The sequence below is a fragment of the Artemia sp. Qi Xiang Cuo genome, chromosome 14, assembly GCF_049724085.1.
Source record: "Artemia sp. Qi Xiang Cuo chromosome 14, ASM4972408v1, whole genome shotgun sequence".
In the NCBI taxonomy this organism is placed as follows: domain Eukaryota; kingdom Metazoa; phylum Arthropoda; class Branchiopoda; order Anostraca; family Artemiidae; genus Artemia; species Artemia sp. Qi Xiang Cuo.
Window position 1 is genome coordinate 27,771,930 of NC_142807.1, and position 19,425 is coordinate 27,791,354.

The 19,425-nt window shown below is 35.7% G+C and overlaps 1 protein-coding gene across 1 annotated transcript in view; it reads right to left on the reverse strand.

The window, feature by feature from the left end:
• The window catches only part of Cdc27 (cell division cycle protein 27), a 74,004-nt gene extending 63,265 nt beyond the window's left edge, over positions 1–10,739 (reverse strand). Inside the window, exons 1-2 of the mRNA XM_089099905.1 lie at positions 10,320–10,739; positions 9,963–10,119 (exon numbers count right to left, since the gene is read on the reverse strand). Coding sequence (XP_088956031.1) covers positions 9,963–10,119; positions 10,320–10,739 — 577 coding nt within the window. The remainder of the gene's footprint in view (positions 1–9,962; positions 10,120–10,319) is intronic.
• Positions 10,740–19,425: the final 8,686 nt, after the last annotated feature.

Here is a 19,425-nt window from a genome sequence, read left to right on the forward strand (position 1 = left end):
AGTCCAAACAGTTCAAATTTATGCAGAGAATTTGTCCATGATCCAAAAGCGCTAGCACTTTTTACAAAAGCCAATGCCAGTTTTGAAGGAATTTCGCCATTGATAAGTGATGAATCAATATAGGTATGCGTACCAGTAGCAATATGACGTTGATTCGTAATTTTAATAGGCACGAGTGGTTTGATATTATTTCCAGTGGCTTTTAATTTTTCAATTGCAAAGGCAACAGAACTCATACTTTGCTGTTTTCGTACATGAAATATGGCCGACGTGAGAGAGACTGTTACATTGGATGCAGCACCCAGTGCTTTTCGCATAATATAATTGAACGTGCGAGTTTTAGTTTTATATTAATCTTTAACTTGGGAGGCAGGCATTGAGGTATATTAAATATCTCATGATTTAGTTTCCCAACTAAATGCAAATCTTTGAGTTTCGCATTTCTAAGAATATTAGTGACGTCAGTTTATATTCATAACCCAGAGCCTGTCCCCTCAACAGCTTATAAGACATTGGAGTCATCAACATGAATTGTATATAACTTGCATACTATGAAAGATTATTGCTCGTGCTCTCGAATGTCCTATTTATCTAGCCTAGACACTTATTTGTCTAAATAAATTGTGTAGTACACAATTTACGTAGGATAACCCCTCGGCTTCACTTGGTTTTTCATTGCTAGATTTTTTAACAATGACATTTAAATCTATAAATGTCGAAGTCAAATCAATGAAGTAATATTTATTAAACCACCTTCATTTTCCGCGTTATTTCAATCGCTTACCAAGGGATCGTGCGCTGGACCTGAGATTTTGTGAAACACTTTCTTGAGAATCCTTACCAGAGCCCCAATCATGTAGTGTAGAGGATTTAGAATCCACTGCAACCGGTGCAATATATTTTTTAGCCAGGGGTATTGCAGAGCGAAACAGCTTAGCAAACCAATTCCCAAGACCGTAACCGGACATTGACGAAGGACCCCTGTAACAGTCCATTCCATGACCCAACTGCCATGGTCCGAGAGTAGCAACATAGGAATCAATAGCAGGACATACAAACTGAGTTCTATTAGGGTTCTCACTGAATGGGTCGAAAATGACATGTAATCAAAGCCAAATCCTTTGTTATTGCTAGAGGATCACCCAGTTCACTTCTTAATGTTAGCTGACAGAGCTCCAAATACAAAGTGTTGACTGGAATGTATTGAAGATGCTTTATATTGTAGTGGTGAAGGAGGTCATTAGAGGTTTTTTGTTCAAGAACATGTAAAAGGGGGACATTGGCATTACCGATTCTTGATCTCTCGACAAAGGATGCGTAGAGAAATATGTAACTGTCTGAGGAGAAGGCGGGTTGATACTCTGCGAAAACGACACAATTCATGCCACTAGCGTTTACAGCACTTTTACCATTGATAATATTATGTTTAGAACCAAGATCTTCACGTAAATCCTCATTGAGAATAATCTTTTCATTTTCAATGGGTGAGCTAATGTAGATTTGCCCTCTTACTTTGAATAGTTGACTTGAAAGGCACCATTTTTACGATATGACTTTTTTTGTTGATAGAACGACACAATTCATTCATAATCCCGAACTCTTTATATGATAATGCGCCAAAGGGGTATTGAAATGAGTTCGTATGTTCAATTACATATTGATTTCTAATAATTGGCCAATCAAGAGGTCAAATTTTTGTATAAGAAGTATGTTCCTTTCTTAGGATTTCATATATATTTTTATGAATACAATTTACAAGAGCAACTTCATACCTTCTCTGAAATATAATGGCAGGGGAGAGTTTTGTCCAAAAATCGCTGGTTTTATTCAAATCGTCGTAAAGAGGATAGAAAACATTGAACATTAATGTTACATAAAAACCTTCAGACATTATGAACGTCTTCAGCAGGTATCCACAAATCAAAATCAGAGTTGTATCCTCGTCAGCTGTATTTTTGTTATATCTTGTATCTTGTATCAGTTGTATCTTTGTCAGCGAACAAGCAACAGTCCCTTACCCTAGAGATTGGGTATCTTAAATACCTTTTGAATTTGATAGATTCTACTATTTCCAGCTTTTTGCAATTCTTAGTAATATTTCATGTACGAATGATCGAACAGTATCACCAACATTAAATTTTTTCTTCCCTGCCTGTTCCTTATAATATTGTTTAAGGAAATATGTATTGTCACTATGATGAACTTCAAGAGGGATAGCATTGAATAAGGATCGAAGTGGGAGTTGATTATAAATCAGCATAGTTTTATCTAAATCATGAATAATGCAGCTGTATTTCTCAATGTACAATACCTTGAAATTAAATTCAAATTGTTTGTATCAAACGTTCAGCCAATGCTGCCTTTATAGGACTATGACTATGGTAGAGTATTGTATTATATTTCAGTAACAACTTTTTTATATGGGGATTAACAAATTCACTTCCACTGTCTGTTTGAATTTTTTATATGAATCTTGTTCAAAGATGGATTCAAGGTCATTAGCAACTTCATTACCTCTCTTTGACTGCAATGGAACTGCATATGCATAGCAACAAAAAACACTTATTGTAAGTAAACTACATTTTTACGGTTTATTATTACGTCTTTGAATTGCTTCTAGAGTCAAAATATCTGCTTGTAATATATGCAGAGGGTAAAACTCTTAAGTTTTTCAATATCCACGACCCTAGTCCTATGATTTCGATGAATTGTATAACTGGGTTCCTTTTGTAATTTCTCTTTTGCTAATTTCTTTTATATTCCGGTAACCTCAGCAAGTGTAGTGGGAGAACTCAAACTTCTAGGTTCACCACTATTTTCATAAGCGCCATTCAAATCTTGATCCATTTTGACCGTAAACGAGGTGTGAAGCGTTCGCCACCATTTTGCGTACCACTGGGTGAGTCAATTCGTCTTAGCTTTTGTCTAGCAACCACCGGTGTTGGTATCAAATCAATGATTCTACTAGATGTACTAGTATCTTTCAAGAAAGATTTAAAATTATCGTCTCCAAGCCTTAATGTGGTTGATGGGCTTTTCTCTTTTAATTTATTTAAAATATGTTTATTGCTAATAAGACTTTTTAAAAAATTTGACAACTTTATAATTTTATATAAATTACTATTCAAGAAATCAACATTTTTATGATTTGCAATCAGATCCGATAACAAATCAATTAAATTGTGAATTTTGCCCTGGATTATAAAATCATTCTTTTTCTCACCAGTTTTTTCATTTTATGTGAGAACGGAGAAAATTATTCTATCTTGTTCATGATTGGTTGGAGGCAACAAGTCTGCAACACTAGTTTATATGTAGTCTTTTTGCAGAGAGTTCAAAGATTCAAAACTTTCACTAGTTTCAGAATGTTGATCAATAGCATTCACTTTGAGCGATTCTTCACGATAAGGTTTATGTTTGTTGACACGTCGAAGTGCAGTTTGAAATAAAAATAATTTTTCATTATCGGGAATTGTTTCATTGTTAAAAAAATTATGAAAATTATCTTCAAAGTTCTCTTTTGGTGAAAGAGCAAGTTCAATTGGCGTCAATTTATAAGGTTTAGATATTTCTAGATAATGTTTACAAGTCCGGCGATTATCGGTAGTAACAATGAAAAGAAATTACCATCCGCTTGAACAAGACGTTTTCTTTTACAATTTGCTTTCTTTTTGCAAGCTAGAGCACGTAAAAGTGACCGATGTTGCTTTGTCTGTTGTCTAACACCTTCTTCTTCTTCTTCTATTTTACAGCAGGCGGGCTTTTCAGTATAACTATTTAGCCCTTTTCCTTTTGCTTCACACTGTGGGCTACAGAGCTACTGGCTTGATTGCCTCATATTTATTAGATATATTCAGATATCTTTCAGCAGATCTTTTGACTCTAGGAGTTCAAATATAAGATGATAGATGTCGATTTCTATGCTCTGTGTGCAGGTATAGTTGGCTAGGCTCTTGGCTGATAGTGGGATTTTGTGGTGTTTGAAGTATTTTAACAGTTTACACAGTAAGGTATGTTGTGCAGACGTCAGCATATTACATTCAAATAGGCAATGGTCAATTGTTTCCTTATTCATATTACAATGCCTGCAAAGAGGGGACAGGGGAATTGAACCACTTGAATTAGAAAGCGAATATGAGAATGCAAGGAAATTTAGTCCATTTGTTCCAGAACGAATTCTATGATAAATTTTAGAAAGATACTTATTGGGAAAGGGGGAAAGGATAGGATTAATCTTATTAAAATTAATATCTGATAGCCTCCATCGGTAAATATCTCTAATTGGGATTGGTCTCCCACTTGGCTGGTCAATATTTATAGCATTTTTTGCTATTTCATCAACCTGATGATTACCACTTATGCCAGAGTGGCTAGGAATGTACTGAAAGTAAGTTTTTATGCCACTTGAAGCAAGATTATCAATAATACTGAGACAATGATAAGTGTCAATGTCCAACTTATATTGAGGAGCTGAGGCCAGCAACTCAAGGCTTGATAAAGAGTCGGAATAGATGATAATATTATTCGAATTTTCAATCAAAGGTTGGTTTTGCTTAAGGTGTTCTAATGCCATGATTATGGCATTTAAATCAGCAGACATTATAGATAAATTATTAAATAATCTCTCTCCCATTGCAATTTTCAGGTGAGGAAGGAAAACACCACTTGCAACCTTCTCATTCATTTTTGACCCATCAACAAATATTTGGAAGTGATTTTTATAGGTAATTGTATTAAGTTCTGCAAATGTTTTCTGGACAAAAGCAATGGGGGTTAAATCTTTATTCCATTTTGAAAATTCAGTATTTATTATGGGAAATGACCAATTCCATGGAGGGGATTGGGGGAAAGTAGGTGCAATAGACTTTGCTGGTACAGGGAACTTCTTTTGAATATTGGCATACTCATCTGCAATACCTCTATACATGGCTGGATTTCTTAACCAATTATGTAATGTGTGTGAGCTATTTGATTCAATTTTTGTAAGATGTTTTATCAAGAGTAAGCTACGTCTCTCCCTTATTGTTGTTAATCCACTCTCCATAAGCAGAAACTTGGTGCTTGTGGGTTTCCTAAGACCAAATATGAGACGTATTATATCATTTTGTGTTGTTTCAATTTTTTGCATCTGAGTCTTTGCACATGCACCATAGACAATGAGCCCATAGTCAATATGGGGTCTTATATGTGATTTATAAAACTGGAGTAAGGTTTTCTCCTTACAACCCCAGGGTGTGGAAAGAAGTCTTTTTAGTATATTTGCTTTTCTATAACATTTTTTTATTGTGTTTGAAATGTGGAGGTGGAAATTAGGTTTTTGGTCAAGCATGAGACCTAGGTAATTAATATTATTATCTTCTGGAATAGTTGTTTTATTTAGAGTTAGTTTTGCATTAACATGGTTTCGCTTCCGGTGAAATTGAATTATTTTTGACTTGGTGGGTGCAATGGGTAAATCTGAATGTTGAGAGAATTTTTCAAACTGGAAAAGTGACTTTTGCAGATTTGACTGTGCTATCTCAAAGGTGTTGCCAGATGACCATAGCACCAGATCATCAGCATATCGTAGATTCGTGTGGGGTAGGTTCATGTCCCAGAGATATAGGGCAAAAAGGAGGCAACTGAGGACTGCTCCCTGAGGTAGGCCTTTGGAAATTGTCTTTTGGGGTGAAGAGGCTGAACCAACACAAACAATGAAACTTCGCACTTCTATGAAGGATTTAATAAAGGATACTAGCTTAGGAGTTACTCCAAGGTTTGCAAGTTTATTTAAAATGATTTGGTTGTTCACATTGTCATATGCTCCTTCAAAATCTAGTAAAGCTGCCACTATGATATTATTTTTTGAGAAAGATTCATTTATTGCATTTGTTAGCAAAATGAAAGCATCTGTTGAGGAGTGGTATTTCCTGAATTCAGTTTGAGTGTGTGGGATCAGGTTATTTTTCTCAACAAACCAGAGGAGTCTGTGATAAATCATTTTCTCCATTATTTTACCCATAACAGTTATAATCATTATGTTACTATAAGACTCAGGGTTATCTTTTGGTTTATTTTTCTTTACGATTGGTAGGAGGGACGAACATTTCCATATATTGGGGAACCTAGAAGATGCCCAAGCGTGATTATAACAATTTATCAGTTCTTGTTTGTATGAAGGTGTGAGATTCTTTATCCATGTAGGGTGTATATTGTCATAGCTACTGCTAGTTTTGGACCTAATATGATGTATTGCATTATTCAATTCCTGGATTGAAAATGGATTAGTTATGTACTCGGATCCTGGGCGTGGTTGGTAACTAGGGTTCATAGGAAGTGTGGACAGTTTGCTTTGATTATTTGATGTTAGCTTATTAACAAAAAGAGTTGCAAATAGGTTAGCCTTTTCATTATCATTGTCATAATGGGTATTATTATGTTTAAGCTCCTACAGGAGTGGGTTGGGAGAAGTCTTTTTCCCACATATGTGGCTTATGACTTTATGTATAATTGGCTCATTTGTTTCTCTGGAGAGATTATTTGCAAAATTATTCCAGTATTTATATTTAGTATCTATTATAGTCCTTTTTAGATTGGATTCTGCTTGTAATTTAACAACTAATTCATTATTATTTGAAGTCATATGCTCAATAAATTTACCAGCTTTATTTTCTGGTTTATTCCCCCACAAAAGGCTGTGGGCATTGAAATCACCACAAATAATGATATTTTTTAACATATTAGAATTATTTATATAATTAAAGAAATCCTTGGCATCTGTAGTTTGGCCATTAGGGTTATAAAAGCTTATTATGTAGGTTTTTAAATTATTCAGCCAAACACTTATACCAATTACATCAACATCATTTTCAAAATCTGGAAAATTGATGCCACAAAATTTTATATTATTATTAACTAATAAAGCTACACCACATCCTTTTCTCTCTGAAGATCTATCCTTTCTCAGGATAGTATATCCCAGAGACTTAATTTGTTGATTTTGTGTTAAATGAGTTTCCTGGAGGCAAGCAATATTAATTGAATTATTATTCATAAATGATATTAGTTCATTTAGCTTATTTTCTGTGAGTGATCTTACATTCCATTGGAGTATTGATAAATGTTGTGTTATTGATTTATTCTTCATATGACTGTGTATCAATGTTCAGCTTTATTAAGAGTAAAGCAAGATCTTTTTTTGCTTGAATGAGCATATCATCTGGGATGTAGATTTTTGCCAATTCTGCAATAATTTTTGTTTTCTCTAGTTGATGTATGTTCATGGCCTGAACTGCATTACAGTTTAGAATGAATAAGCATATATTTGGGGATTGCATTTTTGGTAGTGCATCCTGTTTGTTGGTTAAGGGATTGATTCCTGGTAGTGTTTCTGGTTTGTTTCTTCTTGGGAGGGAGGGCCAGGCTGGCCTCATCTCACCGGACCAGGAGGCTTGTTGGCGTGGGGATTCCTTCTGCTAGGGATTTGAGCGCGGGGGCGGAGCAGAGGGTGTTTTAGATGGGGGGCTTGCTGCAGTGGGGGCATTTGACGGGGGGGTTTTGGTTGGTTTCATTACAGGCTTTATTTGGTATTGTTGGGCAGCATTTGCTTCCATTGCTGCAAAGGGGTATGGGATGGCCTTCTCTGTTGATATTTGGAGTGTTAGAGCTCTTTTCTTGTATGCAGGGCATAATGATTTATTTGTAGATTCATGTGGGCCTTTGCAATTGATGCATGTAGGCTGGGTGTTGTTGCAAGTTGTCAGCTCTTTAGGATGGAAAGATTTACAATTACTACACTCTTGGAGAATTTCATTGCATTTGTTTGTTGTGTGTCCCAGTTTGAAACACTTCTGACACTGAATAGGCTTAGGTTTGTATTCCTTATGTGGTTTGATTTGCCCAAATAGGAATAATTTTTCTGGGATATCAATTTTATCCTTCAGTGTGAATAAGAAGGATCTACTAGTTTTTAGGCCATTAGAGTTGGGTTTTCCAAGTTGGGTAACATCCTCAACTGGGATTGTGTTTCCAACTCCTATGTGAAAGGCCTTCTTTTAACTCCTGAGTAGATATCTCTGGGGGAACATTGTAAACTACTATTTTTGTTGGTGATTGTTTAGGGTTCCAATTAGATGCAATAATTGGGATATTCAGAAGGGATTTAAGGTTAATTACTGTATATGCTGATTTCTGATCTTCTAAAGCTATAAGAAGAGATAAATCACGGTTAATGTTAAGAGAGAATATTGATTTTAGCAATTTAAAAATTGCAACTCCTTTTGCAGTGGTAATTTTTATTTCAAAAGGGGTAGTGAGAGTAATTTTAAGGTAAATTCCTAAGTTTTTGGAGGGAGGATCTTGGGCAGGGAGAGGGGAAATGCTTTCAATTGGGGAGATTTTTTTCCTTTTTATAGAACTTCTAGAGAGGACCTCTTGAAACCCATTATCATCATTTATGGTTACATTAGCCCATACACTTATCATTGTCCTATTCTCCGAATTGGAGCTATCATTAGAACTTTGAGATAGGGTGCTTGACCAGCCAGGATGGGTATCTTTCACTATGACACTTTCACTGGAATTTGATTTGGGATCTGGGGGACTTTTTTTTTTGGAGGACTTCTAATCATTGCCTATTGGAAAAAGCTTTAAACACAGAAATAAAACTAAAACAAGAAGGGAAAATAGATGATATCAAACCGTCTGCACTATACTATGGGGGAGGATAAACACCACAGTATAGCCCTGAGGATGTCTTGAGCAGAATTGGTTGGGTACAACTGCTGATTAGAATAGATAATAATCACAAGAAAATATATTTCGATTTTCTTAAAAGGTTGCTGCGACAGGATCTTCTCCTTCTTTTACTTCAAATTTTTGAGCGGACTTTCGGGATCACTTTCTTCACGTTACTATTTATCACCGTTACTATTTTTCTTCATATACTATTTGTTCAACCGTCAACACCATTTGACGGTTGAACATTATCTTCCGTTAAATTTAAACAATGTTTCGACAAGATATTAATAAACTCCTTGTCAACACCATTTTTGAGTATTGCTATCCTAAGCGATGGTTTTGAATTGGCTAGCACGGAAAATAAATTCCGGTGTTCATGTAGATTCTTCAACGTCATGATAGCGACCAATGACCTTTTTTACTATTCACGGATAGATAAATAGTAACTTCATTATCGAAAATATCAGTACTACACACAACTCTTTGGGCTTGTTTTGATTCAGGTCCAATAAAATGTAGCCGTAAGGTTTATTAGTAGTTTGTTTTTACGCGGAACGTAGAAATTTGGGCTCGCCAGGTTAGATTTGTTTATTTAGATTTATAAGAGAACTTAAATCGTGAACAACCCTATAGATTACATAGTAGATAAAATTCAAAGAAAGAATTATCATACATCGACTCTGATGAGAAAGATTATGGAGAACGATAGTTATAGATATTTTTTTATGATGTGACCGGACCGTCAATAATTGCAATATTTTCTGTGACCGTTTTATAATAGATTAAGCTAAATCATAAATAGTCAGCCACAAGTCTGGGAAAACACTAGTAAACACGTCAAGTCCGTTCCTAAGATGGAAGATTTGGTGAATATTCTTTATCTTGTAGTTAGATCCTCGCCATATCTTATAACAAAAACGGGTATTTTTCGGATTCTGTGAAAATTTTTTATTATGCTTTGAATTATTTTCGTTAATAGTGTTGTTTTGCAAGACATAGACGGTCCACAAAGAAAAGATCTGAACAGTGTTTTAAGTTGATAACTACACCTCCAATGTCAAAATGCAACTAACCTAACCTAACCTCAATCTGTTGAATAAATACTCAAAGGAAATAGAATTCACATGGTTTCTTTAATTAACAAATGCACTGCAAAATTTTAAAATAAATACTTGAATATATTTACGATGGCAATTGAACATTTTAAAACACTTGAATATATACACAATGGAAACTTAAATTACTTGAGCATGCCTCTCGGAGGACCGAACGCTCCTCCGGAGGAGGCGGTGGCCAGGTGGAACGGCCAGAGGGCGGTGCCACGGTGGGCACTGTGGCGGCTGGCAACGTGGACTGGACAGGGTGAAAGCCCAAGGCAGGGGCGATAACAAGTAAAACACACTTTACACAATATAAATAAATAAACGCTTGAAAATTACAGCTTTGCGCAACGAAAAAAATTGTAAATATAAAACACTGGAAAAAGACTAGATAAAAAAGGGCAGTGCTGAGCTGGTGACTGAATAACGTCCCCCTTCCCCCACAGACGCCCTTTTCCACTATAGGGTTTTCTTCAGACCGAGCTGTTTTTTATAATTTACGCATTCAGCTCGATCTGAAGCCAGGTAGTGGCCATTTGGTAGTAACTTCACACCACCTGCAAGTACATAGACTTTGTCCGATATGATGGATATGGAATTTTGTTTTTCTACCCGAACTGTATAGTTTCTATATTTTAAAGAGCGAATGGCCACGACACTCACGCTTGGAACTAAATTATCTTCTATACAGCTCCTATAAACACTCATAGTGAGATTTTCCTTTACATAGGTTGACGGCAACCCCTGGCGGACTTTTTTATTAACCTCATTATGCGTTTCCACACAGTACACTTTCGGACCGGGAAACACACCATGGGGTACCAAGTCGATCCCCGTCTCGGATTTTAATTTCAACTGATTTATGGCCTTGCTTTTCATCATCTCCGGATAGAGGGACTCATCCCAGTTAGTGTAATCCATCCTGGAGCTAATTCACTCTCCGTATATCAAATCTTGTAACATTATCTATTTTAAATATCAACAGGAGTGAATGGGTATCTCCATACTACATCTGAACTTGTCCTGTCCCGGCCATTGGCACTTACACACATTGTAATAAAACTCAAACATGAGTTTTTTCGAAATTTCTAAAATGGCACTGCCAGCGGCGATGTTTTTATTTAAAACTACATTTCTCTTGTTTCTATGTAAAAGGACCATATTGGAGTCTATGATCTTGAATGACGTGAAGTTTGGTTCCACAATGGTTCGGGCACAATCTTTTGGGTTGGTTACAACGTCACAATGACTCCTGTTGCGCACACTCACACATCTTACCAAAGGCCGAATTTATAATGAGTTTGAAGATTTTGTTTTTTGACCGTTGTTTTTGCTTGAAAGCTTTTATTGACAAAGGTGTCTACAAACGTCTTCATGTAAGACTTTTGATCAAATTGGAGGGTTCCATGAATCTTTGTGACATTGAAACTGTTGGCTAGTATCCATCGCAAAAGAACGTGGTGTACAACAATATTTTCTTTCGGCTCAAGGTCGGCAATAAACTTTTGTTTTGGAGGTGTCCTATGTATACCCATATTTTCTACTAAGGATAAATTGTAGGGACTCAAAGAGTCCCTAGGTACTGGTCTATTAATGCAGAGGAAAACAAAGTCCTTTACCGAGTTATGAAGTTCCACAGGTATTTCACAGTCAATTTCAAAAACCATCCTTGTGGTCCATTCTCCTAAACAGTGTAAATGTTGTGGAAATCTGGAGCAGAAGGATCCTTAAGCCATTGGTAATTCCCATACGGCAAATAAAATTGAGACATTGTCGACGGATAAAGGGAATTCATATCCAAGAAAACAGCGTTCAACTTTTCACCGGTACTTTGTCCAGTCGGGTTGGTTTCAAGGACACAACCCCCGTGGAAAACATACCCTCCCCTCATGGATCTCTCTACAAATAGGTGCTGATCCACGCCGGCGATCAGACCTATTTCAGCTTCACTAATTTTAAGAATAAAATCCATCACCAGATGAGGAGTGGAAAAATAGTACCCCAAATCAAACCTAAATTCTTCAAGAATTTTTTCCGTGTTTTTACAGACATTAAATAAAAAAAACAGTTTTTTAAACTGAAAGTAAGGAGTGACATTAAAACTTAAAACGAACAGAAATTATTCCGTATATGAAAGAGGCTGTCCCCTCCTCAACGCCTCGCTCTTTACGCTAAAGTTTGAGTTTCTCACAACTCTATTTTTGTTAAACAATAAAAAACTTTAGCGTAAAGAGCGAGGCGTTGTGGAGGGGACAGTCCCTTTCGTATACGGAATAATTTATGTTCGTTTTGAGTTTTAATGTCGCTCCTTACTTTCAGTTTAAAAACCTTGTTTTTTTTATTTAATTTCTGATCGTTTTTTAGTTAATGCAGCTTTTATTTTGGCTCACCGTCATTGAATAAGTAAACAAAATTTGCATAAAAATTTCACTTTTCTTTTGCTAAATGGTTGTCTCTAAATTTGGTTCTGACGTAATTTACAAATTAAATTACGGAACGAACTTCTATATTCGTATATTTTTCTTCTGGCAAAAAATACAAAAGTTGCAGATTTTTGCAGATATGAGCTTGAAACCTATGGAATAGGGTTTTCTGATACACTGAATCTGACAGTCGGATTGTCATTAAAATTCTTTCACTTGTAGGGGATGTTTCCCCCCTCTTTAAAAAATCAGGTAAATTTTCTCAGGCTAGTAGCCTTTGATCGGTAATACTAAACTTAATATAATTTATATATTTAGAATCAGCATTATAAGCCCATTCTTTTGATACATTTATTGACATCAAAATTCCGTTTTTAAAAGTTTCGATTACTATTGAGCCGTATCGCTTGTTTTTTTTATTTTATTTTTTATTACGTATATGTTATTACGTATATGAGGGGGTTCTCCCCTCAGTCAATATCACGCTCTTTACGTCAAAAGTTAAAATTTTGTTTAATTCACAAACCCCTGAATCAGAAAGGCCGTTTAATTAGAATAGATAGCTCTTTTGAAAGCACTAAAAAAACTTTAGCGTAAAGAGCAAGGTATTGACTTGGGGGAGAACACCCTCATATACGTAATAATTTCTGTTCATTTTAAGTTCTAATGTTGTGTCTTACTTTCAGTTGAAAAAACTTGTTTTTTTTAAATTTAATTTCTGATCGTTTTTTAAGTAATGCTTGGAAATCCGGCGCCCCCTTCATAGAAATGTTCCTTATCCCAAAGAAACATCCTCCACAGAAAGATTTTCCCGAGTCACCCCCTCCTCCAGCCCCCCCCCCACCAGAAAAAATCCTTCCTGAAAGTGTCTGTATTTTTCACAATAACCAATACAATATGTAAGCAATGGGCAAAGTTCATAGCTTGCAGCCCTTCCCCTGGGAACTGTGGGGGATTAAGTCATCTTAAAAGACATATTTTTTAGATTTTCGACTATGCTGAACAAAATGGCTATCTCTAACTTTTAATTGGGTGACTTTGGGGAAAAAAATGAGCTTTAGAAGGGGCCTATTTGCCCTCCATTTTTGTTGGTCACTTAAAAAGGGCACTAGAACTTTTAATTTCAGTTCAAATGAGGCCTCCTACGATATTCTAGGACAACTGGGTCAATACGATTTCCCCTGGGGAAAAGAAAAAAAAATAAACACGCATCCGTGATCTTTCTTCTGGCAAAAAATGGAAAATTCCGCATTTTTGTAGATAGGAGCTAGAAACCTCTACAGTAGGGTTCTCTGATACGCTGAATATGATGGTGTTATTTTCATTCAGTTTCTATAAATTTTAAGGGGGCCTTTTCCCCTTTTTTCGAAAATCAGTCAAATTTTCTCAGGCGCGTAACTTTTGATGTGTAAAATTAAACTTGATGAAACTTATATATTTGAAATCACAATTAAATTTTGATTCTTTGAGCAATAAGAAAGGTAAGGAAAAAAAACATAATAAAGAGAAAGCATAACATCTGGGGGAAGAAATGAGTTAACCCGGTGCAACATTGAAGACTGGCGGAAGATGAGGGAACGGGTATGAGTATGAGTATATGAGGCTTAAAAGAGAGAAAACAGTCAAGATACACACCAAGAAATTTCACCATAGTAGCTTGTGGTATAACATCATTCCCATAAGTCAGGATGATTGGCTCCACTACGTCTCTCATACGATAAGGGGTCCTGAAGTGTACAATAGCACTTTTTTGGCTGTTGAGAGTCATACCATTTGACCAGCACCAATTTTTTACTTTATCAAGAAGACCTTGAGCTAGGGAAGTGGCAGATGGCAAGTCCACTGCAGCAATGAAGAATTTACTGTCATCAGCAAAAAGAATAGGGTGCACAAGGGGATGAAGACCATCAACGGGATCATTAATGCAAATTAAAAACAAAAGTGGTCCAAGCACAGAGCCCTGTGAGACACCCTTCAATATAGGCAAAGTAGTGGAAGAATTACCATTAACTGAAACATACTGAGATCTTCCCGACAGATAAGACCTTAACCATTCTAATGGGACTCCATGTACTCCAAATGAAGATAGTTTAGAGGAAAGAACAGAGTGGTCAACCATATCAAAGGCCTTTGAAAAGTCAAGAAATAGACCCAAAACACACAAACCCTTGTCCAGATTAAGACGCACAAACTCTGTTGCATCTGAAAGTGCATACGAGTAGAGAAAGTGGGACGAAAACCATACTGATGGTTAATTATGAGAGAATTTCCTGCAGTCGTATTAGTACTAAAAACAAATGAAGAGAGTCTAAGATACACTACTCTTTCATCAACCTTAGAGATGACAGGAAGAAGAAAAATGGGTCTATAATTTGAAATTAGAGATGAATCACCTTTTTTATGTAAAGGTAAAACATTAGCTACTTTAAATAAATGAGGGAAAACACCAGAAGAAAGAGAGAGGTTAGTCATGTGTGAGATGGGGTTAGAAACAAACTGACCAATTTTTTTAAGAACATTATTACTAAAACCAAAACCATCAACTGAACGGCTACTTGGAAGCTGGGAAATAATACTATAAATTTCAATATCACTGCATGGGGAATGGAAAACTGACTTTTCTGCTATGGGAAAACTACTTACTCTGCTCTTGGGTTGAATGGGAACTGAAGGAAGAGTGGTGAAATACAAATTGAAGGCGTTTGCTGAAGAATTTTTATCCACAATAGATCCATCAGCATTCCTGTAATGACATGGGGGGGACTGTTTGAGTTTCTTGCGAGAAATAGCTTCATTAACTACATTCCAAACCTTTCGCAAGTTCCCCTTACACTCATCAATTCAACGCGAAAAATAGAGCTTTTTGGCTGCACATACTGAAGTCGTAAGTACATTTTTATAAGGTTTATACTTCAAAAGATCATCCTGTGTTTTACTTTTACATGCAACCTTGAACAGAGACGCCTTCATATGTGTAGCATTGATCAGACCTATGTACATCCATGGGCATTTGGGTATAGAATTCCTTGGTCTCTTCCTAAGAGGAAAATGCTTATCCAACAGACCTCCAATACGAAACACAAATAAACTTGTTCCACATTCAACATCATTAGCTTCAAGAACACTAGACCAATCATTACTCTGAAGACTAAGAATTAAATAAGAAATTTCTTTATCTGTAAAAGTTCTAAAAGAAGATTCACCTTGCTCATTCACAGCAATCTCAGTTTTAGGCACAAAAAGTTTTAGATAAACAGGGAAGTGATCAGACAGATCAGTAAAAATAAGACCAGAAGTAAACTTCAATTTTGAAGAATGAGAAATGTAAATATTATCTATCAAAGTGGCAGAATTTCTTGTAGGATCAACACGAGAAGGAAAAAAAATTGAAGGAAGTAGCCCAGAAAAAGAAAGCACATCAAAGAGATGGTTATATTCATCACTTAATCCAACATTTAACATATTACAATTAAAATCTCCCAAAACACAAACACGTTTTTTAGAGAAAGTTCCAACACCAGAAAGCTGTTCAAGCAAATCACAGAACAGATGTGTTGGAAACCGAGGGGGCTTATAAAACAAACAAACAGTATCACATGCAGACTGGCTTTTCAGATCAATGACAAGAGAATAAACAGTCCTACTATTAGACACTACTGAAGTAGACAAAGATTCAAGGTCATACTGTCAACTAAATTTAATATCAGATTTGAACTTATGAAGTCCACTTTACCGAGAAGCGAAAGCGAACTTGTTACCGACTCTTTCAAATCTTGTAGACTACGCTACGCAACATAGTGAGAACCGAATTCCGTCCAGTGGTCACATCAGGTTTTAGTTTTTTGGTGCAAACATTGTCAGTAGAGATTTGAACCTGGCGCAACTTGTCGGTAGCTACAATACTACGTCTGAAAAATCTGACAATATTTCTAGTCTTTGGACGAGTGGCAACAATTCAGCAGTATCATTAATAGCCCCCCCCCCACAATCAAATTTAGATTATGTGCCAAACACGAAACATGTCCCCATCCTGTACCTACTTGGGAAACATCATCCTTAACGGTATGAACTACATTTGCCCCATTATCAGTTACTACAGCAGAAACCTATTCCTTGATCCACCACTCAGTGGCAATACGGTGATATATATATATATATATATATATATTATACATGTATAGTTACAGTTAAACTAGATTACCTTATCTTAATTTATCTTTGATAGATGATTCCTTTTCTTTGACATAATTTTTCAGACAGAGAAAATTCACCCTATGTGATCGGCTAGTGGTTATTTTAGCTTTGATAACATTCAAAATCCGAACTTTTTATTACAACATCATTTGTTGTGAACTTTTCATTCTCAGTTGTTAATAATCCATACGTATCTGACTCGGGAGCCGGAAATGAATTCTTGCGAAAAAGATGCCAGGGTAAGATGTAAGATAAGGATAAATAAAATCAATTATAGATGAAAGAATTCAAACCTGCAAAGAATCTCGAAGATGTATGCTGAAAATTTGCAGAATTTTCATGTGGTGGATTTTCCTCGGGGAATATAGGGGGTTAGAGACCCCTAAAAAAATATCAGTTTCGATAATATGTTTCTATATTCGATATCGATACTTGGTCCGATATATCAAAATCAATATCAAATATCGTTCAACACTAGTTATAACTAGAAGTCTTTTTTTTTGTTCTAACCATAGATTAGTTCCTTTTTGTATTACTTTAGTTTGAGACGCTTTTTCGGCGACAACTTTAGAATTTCGTAACTTATAAACTCAAAAAATTTTTCCGAAGCTTTGTTAGCTCGACTGAAAAGCCACTGCTAACGCTTTTTCCCATATTTTTAGTTTATTAGGACGAGCCATAATATTGCTCTTATGGCGAAGGTTTAGAACAAATACAAGAATAGGGTCAGCGTCGAGGCGTGAGTTCCATCTGTGAATGCTCTCTAATGAATTTCGAATATAGGTGTGTAATCTACATATTTCTAATACATTATAAAAACTTGTTTTGTTGGCTCAAATATTTCAGACATATTTATTAGTCTATTCTTTTGTTTTCTTTAGTGGACAAAAGATTGGCTGCTTGTTTAAGCCGAAGATACGTTAGGTGACATGACTGAATGCTTTTTCGGGAAAGATCTGTTTATAACATAAATATTACCAAAGCCGTTAAGGACTTCATAAAAAAAGGCCTTGTAATCTATTTTCTCATATTTGTTAATCCTTATAGATCTGAGATTTTGGAGAAGAACAGGCCATACCCAAAGGGTTATTTAGCGTAGCTCCTTTTCACCCATAAGATATAAAACCCAAAGAGACAAAAAAATAATTATTAAACAATCCAAATATTTCCACTACACGTACCGGGAGCCTTTTTCAGCGGAAACGAGAATTTAAGGAAAAAGAAACAATTTTTAAAAATAAAATCATCTAAAGAATCATCTGCTGAAAGATATCTGAATATATATAATAAATATGAGGCAATCAAGCCAGTAGCTCTGTAGCCCACAGAGTGAAGCAAAAGGAAAAGGGCTAAATAGTTATACTGAAAAGCCCGCCTGCTGTTAAATAGAAGAAGAAGAAGAAAGAAAACGACAACTAGCATATAACAGGAGAAAAGTAAGGTAAGGAGAAAACCTTACTCCAGTTTTATAAATCACATATAAGACCCCATATTGACTATGGGCTCATTGTCTATGGTGCATGTGCAAAGACACAGATGCAAAAAATTGAAACAACACAAAATGATATAATACGTCTCATATTTGGTCTTAGGAAACCCACAAGCACCAAGTTTCTGCTTATGGAGAGTGGATTAACAACAATAAGGGAGAGACGTAGCTTTCTCTTGATAAAACATCTTACAAAAATTAAATCAAATAGCTCACACACATTACATAATTGGTTAAGAAATCCAGCCATGTATAGAGGTATTGCAGATGAGTATGCCAATATTCAAAAGAAGTTCCCTGTACCAGCAAAGTCTATTGCACCTACTTTCCCCCAATCCCCTCCATGGAATTGGTCATTTCCCATAATAAATACTGAATTTTCAAAATGGAATAAAGATTTAACCCCCATTGCTTTTGTCCAGAAAAAATTTGCAGGACTTAATACAATTACCTATAAAAATCACTTCCAAATATTTGTTGATGGGTCAAAAATGGATGAGAAAGTTGCAAGTGGTGTTTTCCTTACTCACCTGAAAATTGCAATGGGAGAGAGATTATTTAATAATTTATCTATAATGTCTGCTGAGTTAAATGCCATAATCATGGCATTAGAACACCTTAAGCAAAACCAACCTTTGATTGAAAATTCTAATAATATTATCATCTATTCCGACTCTTTATCAAGCCTTGAGTTGCTGGCCTCAGCTCCTCAATATAAGTTGGACATTTACACTTATCATTGTCTCAGTATTATTGATAATATTGCTTCAAATGGCATAAAATCTTACTTTGAGTACATTCCTAGTCACTCTGGCATTAGTGGTAATCATCAGGTTGATGAAATAGCAAAAAATGCTATAAATATTGACCAGCCAAGTGGGAGACCACTCCCAATTAGAGATATTTACCGATGGAGGCTATCAGATATTAATTTTAATAAGATTAATCCTATCCTTCCCCCCTTTCTCACTAAGTATCTTTCTAAAATTTATCATAGAATTCGTTCTGGAACAAATGGACTAAATTTACTTGCATTCTCATATAAGCTTTCTAATTCATGTGGTTCAATTCCCCTGTCCCCTCTTTGCAGGCATTGTAATATGAATAATGAAACAATTGACCATTGCCTATTTGAATGTAATATGCTGACGTCTGCACAACATACCTTGCTTTTTAAACTGTTAAAATATTTCAAACACCACAAAATCCCACTATCAGCCAAGAGCCTAGCCAACTGTACCTGCACACAGAGCATAGAAATCGACATCTATCATCTTATATTTGAACTCCTAGAGTCGAAAGATCTGCTGAAAGATATCTGAATATATCTAATAAATATGAGGCAATCAAGCCAGTAGCTCTGTAGCCCACAGAGTGAAGCAAAAGGAAAAGGGCTAAATAGTTATACTGAAAAGCCCGCCTGCTGTTAAATAGAAGAAGAAGAAGAAGATAACAAAAGAAAAAAGAACAAAGAAAAATGCAACTCATATTTAAACATTTC